Below are 10,057 nucleotides of genomic sequence, written 5' to 3' on the forward strand. Positions count from 1 at the left end.
GGGGCTTTCTGAGCATTTCCTGGGACCAGCCCAGCACAGTCCATCCCTGGAGGACTGCAGCTCCAGCGGCACTCGGCACTCGCACTCGGCAGGTGAGCTCCGCCTCTGGCTCTCAGGTGGGAACCCCTCTCTCTGCAGTGTCACGGGCGAGGGGACACCTTCCTGTTTACACCCACACCTGCAGGGGGTGGGGGTCCAGAGCCCCTGAGTCTGGGAACCATCTCTGTTAGGCCTTAGGCCTCTGCGAGCAGCTGGGCAGGCTGCACACCACGCAGAGGCCCACCCAGAGGGGCGAGCTAGTTGGAGTTTGGCCCTCAGCCCTCTCTTGGGTCTGTACATTCCAGCCCAGGTCTGAACATGTCTGAATGCAGAACTCCTTTTCCTAATTTGCACAAAGGTGCCATGAAGGCCAGCACAGGAATCCTTGTCGCAACCTCCCTGGGTAGGAGTCAGCCACCATCCAGAGCGCAGCTACATCCAACCCGGGGCCAGGGGTTGGGCCCCAGTCCCAGGATAAACAAAGCTGGTGGCCACAGCGCTCGCTTGCCCTGGCCCCTCTGGGACTAACTGAGGTTTCCCAGGACACAGCACCCCTGTGGGAACGCTGAGATGGTCTCAGAACAGGCGTGGAGTGTCCTGACACCCCCGGCCTCCACGAAGGCTGTGGAAGGAAGGCCCCCGGGCTCTCAAGCCATGCAATGGGGAGCAGACTAACTTCTCCGCTTGAGCTCGTTTGTGAAGTAGGGTTCTTTCCCAGGGGTCACAGTAAGTCCCAGGGCGGCCGTACTGGAGAGGGGCAGGGACCCCTGGTTCCAATACAGAAGGATGAGGAGCTTCCATTCCATGCTTCCTGCCATTCTCTGCATGCGGCCACGGCACCTCACGCTGAGCAGCATGAACCAGGCTGGAAGTCAAGAAGCAAGCACCCGCCGTGCGGAGGCTCGAGCCTGAGATCCTCACTACCTGGAGGCGGGGAGGGTGGAGATAGAGCAGGGGCAGGAAAGAGAAAACCACAGTTTAAGGCCAGTCCAGGAAGAAAAGTTTGAGAGACTCCATCTCACTTAATGGCTGAGCACAGTGCGCACACCTGTGATCCCAGGCAGGCAACACAGTAGTTGGATATGTTGATACACACCTGTCATTCCAGAGGCACGGGGATGTGTAAATAGCAGGATCTCAGCCCAGGCCAACCAGGATGTAAAATAAGACACTAACCTGAAATAACCTAAGCCAAAAACGGCTGGAGGTATGGCTTAAGTGGTAGAACACCTACCTGTTTTGCAAGCATAAGGCCCTGAATTCAATCTCCAGTACTGTAAAGAAGAGGAGGAGGAAAGGGGGAGGAGGAGGAAGAAGAGGAGGGGAAGGAAGGGGGGAGGAAGAGGAGTGGAAAGGAGGAGAGGAGAAAGAGGAGGGGGAAGAGGGGGGAGATGAAGGGGAGGGGGAGGAGGCCTCAAGAACTGAACAGGAATAATGGGCCAGTGAGGTGGTGCACATCTGCCGTCCTAAATATTCATGAAGTGGAGGCAGAAGGATCAAGATCTGAGGCCAGCCCTGGTCAAGACCTTACTTAGAAAATAAAGCCAAGAGGACATGGAGCATGGCTCAAGTGGTAGAGCAGATCCTAGCCAGTGTGAAGACCAGGGTTCAAACTCCAGCATCTAAAACAAACAAGTAAAGGTGTGGCTCAAGTGGTAGAGCACCAGCCTTGAAGTGAGAAAAGCTGACCGCTCTCTCAGTTCTCCTTTCTAGAAGACACCCCCTCTGCCCAGCCCACCAGTCCCGTCCCCTCCCCCCAGCCCACCTGCCCCACCCTCCAGACTTCAGCATGGACCCCCTCAGCAGCCCGAGCTCTTCAGGAGAGGCACGCCTGACACCCCAGCCCTTTGGGAGCTGGGAGGCGGGGTGGACAGATGGACAGAAGGACAGAGCAGATCAGGGCTGAGGGCCGCTTCCTTCTTCGGCAGGCTCGGCGTCCACGTGAGCCATGGCGCTCCTGTGGCTTCTCTGGCCGTGGCTGCTGGCCTCGGGGATGCAAGGTGAGGGGCAGCTGGGAGCCGGTCTGAGCGGAGGGCCGCGGAGCCCCCGCAGCCTTGCTCTGCAGAAGCAGAGGACCCAGAGGGGCCCGGCCTGGGGGGGGCCTGGGGGGGCTGGGGGGCCTGGGCGGGGCCTGGGGGGCCTGGGCGGGGCCTGGGCGGGGCCTGGGCGGGGCCTGGGCGGGGCCTGGGCGGGGCCTGGGCGGGGCCTGGGCGGGGCCTGGGCGGGGCCTGGGCGGGGCCTGGGGGCGGGGCCTGGTCCCTTGAGTTTCAGCAGGCTAGCAGGTACTCGTGGCCATTTCCAGGAGGGTAAGAATGGGGTTTCAGGTCTCAGAGTAAGTAAGCGGCCGAGCCCTGGCCCTCACGGCACGCGGCCGCCGGTGTCCCTGCCAGGAACCGGAGGTGATTATGTCCTCGACCTCTCCGGGGAGCTGCCTGGAGCCCTGGCTCAGATCTTCAACAGCCAGCAGGACTGTGACCTGTTCATCCTGGTGATGGGGCAGGTAGAGCTCCACTTCTGCGCCCACCGGCTGATCCTGGCTGCCAACCCCGAGGCCCAGGCCCTGTGGGGGGAGCCCGGCCCGAACGTCACCATGAGCGTGGACTCCGAGTGTGCGCCCTACATGGAGGACCTCATCAGGTAAGTCAGCCGCACTCTCCCTTCCAGAAGCATCCTCCAGAACGAGGGGCCAGGCAGTGCGCGCAGTTGACGAGAACACAATCACACGTGCGCGCGTGTGCACACACACACACATAACACACAAGAGCTGTGTGCACAGCTGCTACCAGGTCTTGAGAGTCCCTTACAGACAAGGAAGGCGAGACGCCCGAAGGCTGAGCTGCAGCCCCAGGAGAGCGTCCACCCCGCCCCGGCATCTCTCTGTGTCTCCCCACGAGAGAACTGCATGGCTTTGTTTTCTAAAGCAGAACATTTTTTTTGAAGATTTTTTGTTGTTGTTGGTCGTGGGGCTTGAACTCTGGGCCTGGGCACTGTCCCTCAGCTCTTCAGCTCAAGGTAAGCGCTCTACCTCTTGAGCCACAGCGCCACTTCTGGTTTTCTGGTGGTTCATTGGAGATAAGATTCTCACAGAGTTTCCTGCCCGGGCTGACTTTGAATCACAGTCCTTGGATCTTAGCCTCCTGACTAGCTAGGATGACAGGCGTAAGCCACTAACGCCCAGCGACTTTTTTCTTTTTTGGTTAGTGGTAGGGCTTGAACCCAGGGCCTAAGCACTGTTCCTGAGTTTGTCTATGCTTGAGGCTAGTACTCTACCACTTGAGCCACAGGGCCACTTCCAGTTTTTGTGTAGTTCATTGGAGATAAGAGTCTCATGGCAACTCCCCTGCCTGGGCTGGCTTCAAACTTCCATCCTTAGATAGCCTCCTTAGAGAGGGCTGGTGGAGGCCTGTCCCTGCCCTGAGTGGGCAGTGATGTCCCCAGCAGGGACCCGTGGATGTGGCCGAAGAAGGTCTGCATACAGGAAGGACGAGGCGGAGGCCCTCTACCTGGCTGGTGGACACAGTGAAAGCAGAGGCTGCCCACTGTCCGGTGTGGATGGGTGCCCGCCCGAACCCAGCAGGGCCGCAGGGGTCTAGCATGGACATGCTGCGGGGCGGAGGGTCGGAGCCCTGTGCAGGACCAGCTCACGCCCGCCAGCCATGTCCACGGGTCATTGTAGTGGCTGCCGCTGTGGCCACCCCCTCCCCATGGCCCAACATGAGATGTGGGGCTTGCACTGTGGGGAGACCAGCAGGCACTGGCACCGCAGCATGTGGGGTGGGTTCTCAGTGGGTCGGTGGTGAGGTCACAGTGGACCGCCATGTTGGGGATGCCCAGGGTATGGCTGTTGTCCTGTGGGGCGGCCACCACTGTCTCTGCCCCCACCCCTCCCCTGTCCTCCTCCTCCCCCTCCCCCAGGTACTTCTACTCCCGGAGGATCGAGGTCTCCCTGTCATCCGTCAAGTGCTTCCACAAGCTGGCCTCTGCCTTTGGGGCCACCGAGCTGCAGGCCTACTGTGGACAGCTCTTCGCCACCTTCCTCCCCGAGGACCCGTCCTTCCACAAGGCCCTGGATCTCTACGCCTATGCGCGGGCCTCCGGGGACCCCGTGCTGGAGGAGCTGTGCGTGCAGTTCCTGGCCTGGAACTTGGAGAACCTGACCCAGGCCGAGGTCTGGACAAGCATCCCCCAATCCTTACTGGAGGCCCTGCTCCCCAGGAGCGAGCTGGCCGTGTCCAGCGAGCTGGCCCTGCTGCAGGCCGTAGACGTGTGGAGCCGGGAGCAGGGCGCCTCCCCGGGGGATGTGGAGGGCCTGGTGGAGCACATCCGGTTCCCCATGATGGCGCCCGAGGACCTCTTTGAGCTGCAGTTCACGCTGCCCCTGTACCAGAGGCACGAGGTGCTGTTCCAGAGCAAGATCCTGCAGGCTCTGGAGTTCCACACGGTGCCGCTGCCGCTGCTGCTCCGGCACTACGGCCTCAACCTCACCTCCGAGGCCTACATGCCCCGCGCCTACACCGCCGCCAACTGGAGCGCGTCCGTCACCAACGGTTCCTGGGCCGCACATGCCCAGTGGGACTATCCTTCCAGAGCTCCATTTGTCTACAGAAAACAACTGGGCTACAGATACAGCTATCTCTATTCTCCCTACCAGTCCTTCCAGACCCCCCTGCACCCCAGCTTTCTCTTCCGGGACCAACTGGTCTCCTGGTCTCTCGTCTACCTGGGACGGATGCAAGACTGCTGGAACTATGGCTTCTCCTGCACCTCCGACGAGCTCCCGGCCCTGGGCCTCACGCGCTCCGGTGCCTGGGACCCCACCGTCGGCTACGACAACAAGGCCCTCATGCTCTGCGACGGGGACCTCGTGGTGGACGTGGCCGACTTCCAGGGCTCCAAGGCCCCCATCCCCAGCGCCCTGGACACCAACAGCTCCAGGAGAGCCTCGTCCTTCCCCTGTGCCTCGGGGTCATTCAGCAGCTACCAAGTGGTCATCCGCCCCTTCTACTTCATCAACTCCACCGGCCTAGAGTAGATGGTGACCCGAGGTGGGGAGGGTGGTGCCAGGAGAGGTGGGGGAGCTGCAGGGTCCCCCCCTTCTGCCTCCCTCCCCTTCTGCAGCCACCTCCCCCACCAGCCACCAGGTGTCCCCCTGCTCCCATCCCTCTCCCTGAGCTTACAGAAATTACTAGAAAGTTTGTGCTGGTTTTCAGGGACCCCCGGGGTGCAGCCTGTGCTACCCCCATTGCTGCTCCCGGTCATTAAAATCTCGTTGCACTCCTCCCGTGTGTGTTTGTGCAGGGAGGGGTGCTGGGCTTAGCCAGGCGTGGATGTGTTTGGACGTCAGATGTGTGGGTGCTGGTGAGTGGGAAGGAGCTGGGGCCCCAGCTTGTGAGGAGGCTGGGGGCCAGCAGGGGAAACAGGCAAGAAAAACGGAAGCCCCAGTCTGGGGTGGGGGGGAGGGTTGAAAAGAGAGAAGAGGGCTGTGGGGCGGGGGGCGCAGAGTAGCCAGGGCTGGGCTGCCCCTCCACCCTTAGACCAGGGAGGTCCCTGGGAAGCAATGGCCCGTGCTGGGCCGGGGAGGCAGGGTCTCTCCTCTGCCAGCCATTGCATGGGTGTCCAAGGAACAGGGACAAAGCGTCATGTCTCCGCATGACACCCGTAGTGAAGAACTGGAACCAGCCGGCGTCAGCCGGCAGCTTGACCACAAGTAAGAGTCACACACAGGGGGTGAGGGTGGGGCAGAAGAGGCGTGTGTGGGGAGGCGCTGGGAGACCCATGGGGGCCGGGGGGTGAGCCAGGGCGTGGGCCTGGACACCACAGCCCGCAAGGCAGCGGGGATTCTAACATGGCCTTTCTGGGCAGGGGGAACAGGGCCTGACCAGGCAGAGGCCAGGGCCGGCCCTTCTCCCTCAGGCTCAGAGAAAACTTGACTCCAGAGCCAGGTGGTGGCCAGAACCCCTCCCCACTTCGTGGGATGGAGAAGCCCAGGCTAGCGGCTGAGGCTGCAGGCCTGAGCGCCTGGCCTGGCCTGGCTGTCTGAGGTGTCTGCAGTGCTGGGGGTGTGGGAAGCGTTCTCTAAGCTCTGGCCCTCGGAGATGGCCCGCAGCCTCCCGAACCTGGGGAGCGAGATCGCGGCTTTCTGGGGTGTGGGGATGGAAAGCACACTTCATGTCAGGATTTCTGGATTCTTGTCTCTGCCTCACCCTGAGGAAGTCTCCGGTCCCCAGGGAGTCTGGCTTGCTGCGGCCTGTCCAGCAGATCGATAGCCCCGCCCCCAGCCCTCCACCTGCACACAAGGCCGGACCTCTCTGGAGGAGGCACCTGTGCCCCCCACTGTTTGGCTGTAGCGTCACATTGTGAAAACATGGAACACCAAGGACTCGTGTGGGAGTTTTCCTTATATTCTAATGGGAAGAAAGCAGGGGGGCTGCCAGTGGGCAAATCACCACGGCCTTCACCTGGAACCATCAGCCCCAGATGACCTGTGGTCCCCAGTGGCTGCTGGGGTTCTGGCCATCACATCTGTCTTTGAGGCAACAGATGGAGGTAGCAGAAAAGGATAAGGGGTTACCTATCAGCCAAGACTGTCTATTTAAGTTTTCTTCCTAGCCTACTATGCACTGGATCAAACTGTGCTCAGTTTTCAGCTTCCCCTTGTGCTGCCTCTGTGTGAGATCTGAGCCACACAAAGTGTGACCTTTCGGAGGGTGATTTGGGTGTGAGCTGGGAATTGGAGCTTGTGCTAGTCCCTCTGATTCTCCACACAGCCTGCAAGCAGTAGCTTCTGGTTTGCCATGCTGGACCTCTGGAGAGGCCAGCCCGCCCGGGCAGTGACAGATCCTAGGGTGCAGAAACCATGCCGTGGGTGAGTGGCACGCACAAAGCCGAGCCCACTGGCACGGCGAGGAGCTTGATTTGCTTAGACGCCCAGGTGATCACTGCCCGCGAGCTGCTGGACGCTCTCCTTTGCTGCACCACAGAAGGCTGAGGGGTCTGCGCTCCCCAGACACCCCCCCCGCCCACTCCACGGAGATGAACTTCACACAAGGGAACACAGCGCCATTGGTCCCGTTACTCTGGTAGCCAGCTTAGAAATTCACACTATGATTCGACTATGCAATCGTTAATGTCTGTTGTGTGTTAGGGTTGTTTACATTTAGGTTATCTTGGATACAACGCAGGATACATGTTTTAAGTAAATACGAAGTGGAGTACGTACTATGTGCTTGGAGCTATGATGAACACTTTCTGTCGAGTGTGGCTTTCCAGTCTGAGTCATACCTTGGGACGGTGTATCTTTTACTTCACCAAGTTTCTCTTTGAGCCGTGTTTGTGGTTGTCATTTATTTTCTCACACCAGGGCTTGAATTCAAGGTCTTGAACTCACTGAGCTCTGCTGGCAGGGCTGGTGCCCTACCACTTGAGCCATGCCCCCAGCCTGACTCTTTCTGGTTATTTTGGTGAAGGAGTTTTACAGACTTTTCTTCCCAAGGCTGGCCTCAAACAATGATCCTCCTCAGTAGTGAAGATTGCATGCTTGCGCCACTCCTAATGGCTGATTGGGCTACGAATTCATCGATGGGTGAACCCGTCACTGAAGTTAGTGTGCTCAGAACCAGGGCACTTCTTCAAAGCCTGGCACCAAGACTTCCACACAAGAGCCCTTGGCTGGGGGTGGGGGGGGAGACACTATATTTTTGGACATTTACACCACAACTGACTTTGAAATGACCGATTGCTTTTTGTTCTTCCTGCTGTCCTCAGCCTTTTCTGTCCAGAAACCCAACCTCTACTCAAGTCTTGGAACGCTTCATTTTACGTCATGACGTACTTCCCCGTTCCAGAATTACAAAACAAGGCCCACGAAGATCTTTCAAGTCACGTTGGGGGTCATTGTGTCCCGCCAGCAGTGGAGGAGGAGGCTGGACCAGGAGGTCTGGGGGGAACGGAGCCTCCTCTTGCCTCAGTGGCTGCCGGGAATGCCAGCCTCGCCGGCTGGGACTGCCTGGCCCTTTGCAGACCCTCAGCCGGAGGAAGTGTGTTACGCCGCCGCCGCTGCCGTGTGGAATACCATCCAGCTGGGGAGAAGGGCCCTCGCTGGAGACAATATAGCATTATGAGGAGACCGCACCTCGCGAGAGCTGCCCACGGAGGCCATGCCCCTGGCAGTGACCTCCTCGTCCCCTCCACTTACCAGTCTGGGTGGACAGGGCTGGTGTGTTGTGGGGGGAGGGTACAAAACCTGCGTTAGCTTCTCTGGGGAAGAAGCTCCCCGTGGGCCCCTCCTGCTGTGCATATGGCTCCCCCAAAGTGCTCTCCTCCTCGCTGGGCACCAGCGCCTCACACCTGTCACCCTGGCTATTCCAGAGTTGGAGATCTGAGGGTCAAAGTGCAAAGCCAGTCCAGGCAGGAAAGTCCATGCGATTCCTATCTCCAACTAACTAGCAAAAAGCTGGAGGTGGAGGTGTGGCTCGAGGGGTAGAACAGCAGCCTTGACAAAAAGGAAGCCCCAGTTCCTGTATGAGAAAAATAATGATAATAATACCAGAAAGTTCTGTCCTTCCTTAGAGCTCTGCCTCAGACGCAGGCCGTACCTGGCTGGCGTGGGGCCGGGCGTGTGGGAGCTTCCTGGCCCCGGTGCCCCCACCCCGCCCGTCCGGCTGCGAGGAAGGTGGCTGGGCCCGGGCCTCCGTGGGAGCTGGACAGAAAAGGTCTGATGTGGCAGCAGCTGATCTAGAGTGAGCGCGGCTGGTGGAGCCAAGCCCGCGAGGTTACTCAACAGCGGGGGTGGCGGGCCGCCAGCGTTGCGAGTGTCCCACGCCCTGCCCGTGAGTACCCAGGGCGAGTCCCCAAGGCCCGCAGGGGAGAGCGCCAGGGGACCAGGGCTGGGATGTCGTGAACAATGAAAAACATACACAGCTGCCCTTCATCCCTGTGTCTGGCTCTGAGCTCCTCAGACCTTTGGGGGCTTCCTGGGGGGGGGCAGAGGTGGGCATCCTGCCAATCTCGTCTGCACTTACGCTGGCGCGGGGAGCCCCAGGCAGCCTCAGGATGGGGGGACAGCTGAGTCCGTCTCCAGTGGCCATGCTAGGCTGGAACCACAGACCCCACAGCAAAGGACCGGGGCCGGGGCGGGGGTCGCTGAGCTGGTGAACATTCCAGACTGCACAGGAAGAGCATCTCTGCCCCGAGGCCTCTGGACCTTCCCCTGTGAGCTCGAACCTGCAGCCGTTCCTGTGTGTCTGACATGGTTGGTAATAAACCAGCAAAGGCAAAACAAGTGGATGCTGGTTCTGTGAGCCGCTCTAGGTAATGACTGAGCATGAGAGAGAGAGAGAGAGAGGGAGAGGGAGAGAGAGAGAGAGAGAGAGAAGGAAATTGGGCCAGTGGGACAGGGGTGGGGGCACTGGGCTCCGGCGGCTCAGGCTGGACTTGGGGAGTCTTGCTGAGCGGCCCTTTCTCTGGCTCAGCATCGGCTCAAAGCAGTTCATGTGGGACTGGGCTGGGAGGGCGGACGCCCGGCTGGTGTCTGCCCTGGAGAAGGGGACACGGTCACCTGGCATGGACGAGGCAGAGCAGCTGAGGCCGTGGAGCCATGGGAGAAAGGTGAGCGGGAAGCAGGCCGGGCAGAAGGAAGCAGCTGTCTGGGTTGGACTGTGGCCTAATGAGAGCCAAGGAGAGGGTGCCCAGGCCCAGGGGCTCAGAAGGCCAGCGCCTCAGGGACAGAGCAGCTGCATTTGCTGGGGACCGGCATGGGGCCCCACAACCAGGCAGAGGTTGGGCGGGGGGCTGAGCATCCGAGGCCTGACCCCTCCGTGAACGGCGCTCCCCGAGCACTCCGAGAATCCTTCTGTGTCCCAATCCCCACCCCCACCACGCACCCAAAGCCACCCTCCCTCCAGGGGAGCTGTGATGTGGGGACAGACAAAGGGACACACGGCCCCGTGTCTGCGTCCGTCGTGGGCCGGGCCAGGCTCAGGGGCAGCTGGGCACACATCTGGAACCCACCAAGCCAGCT

At 60.4% G+C, this 10,057-nt stretch overlaps 1 protein-coding gene across 3 annotated transcripts; it reads left to right on the forward strand.

Moving 5' to 3' along the window:
* Lgals3bp (lectin, galactoside-binding, soluble, 3 binding protein) lies at window positions 1-5,112 on the forward strand. Of its 3 annotated transcripts, none has more exons than XM_013008812.1 (4): window positions 1-72; window positions 1,961-2,039; window positions 2,430-2,676; window positions 3,955-5,112. In XM_013008812.1, the coding sequence occupies exons 2-4, from the start codon at window positions 1,988-1,990 to the stop codon at window positions 5,069-5,071; spliced, it is 1,416 nt and encodes a 471-aa protein (XP_012864266.1). In that variant the 5' UTR covers window positions 1-72; window positions 1,961-1,987; the 3' UTR covers window positions 5,072-5,112. The 3 variants fall into 3 exon arrangements, with proteins under 3 accessions (XP_012864266.1, XP_012864267.1, XP_012864268.1); XM_013008813.1 differs by having other exon boundaries at window positions 25-116; window positions 1,968-2,039; XM_013008814.1 differs by lacking the exons at window positions 1-72; window positions 1,961-2,039; window positions 2,430-2,676 and adding an exon at window positions 3,393-3,875 and having other exon boundaries at window positions 3,924-5,112.
* The last annotated feature ends 4,945 nt before the right edge of the window (window positions 5,113-10,057 follow it).

This window comes from Dipodomys ordii, unplaced genomic scaffold, assembly GCF_000151885.1.
Source record: "Dipodomys ordii isolate 6190 unplaced genomic scaffold, Dord_2.0 Scaffold7, whole genome shotgun sequence".
Taxonomy (NCBI): Eukaryota; Metazoa; Chordata; class Mammalia; order Rodentia; family Heteromyidae; genus Dipodomys; species Dipodomys ordii.

Coding starts and splice junctions, on each gene's coding strand:
- Lgals3bp (XM_013008812.1), top strand. CDS start 1,988: ATGGCGCTCCTGTGGCTTCTCTGGCCGTGGCTGCTGGCCTCGGGGATG. Junction 2,040..2,429: donor GCTGGCCTCGGGGATGCAAG/GTGAGGGGCAGC, acceptor TGTCCCTGCCAG/GAACCGGAGGTGATTATGTC. Junction 2,677..3,954: donor TACATGGAGGACCTCATCAG/GTAAGTCAGCCG, acceptor CCCCTCCCCCAG/GTACTTCTACTCCCGGAGGA.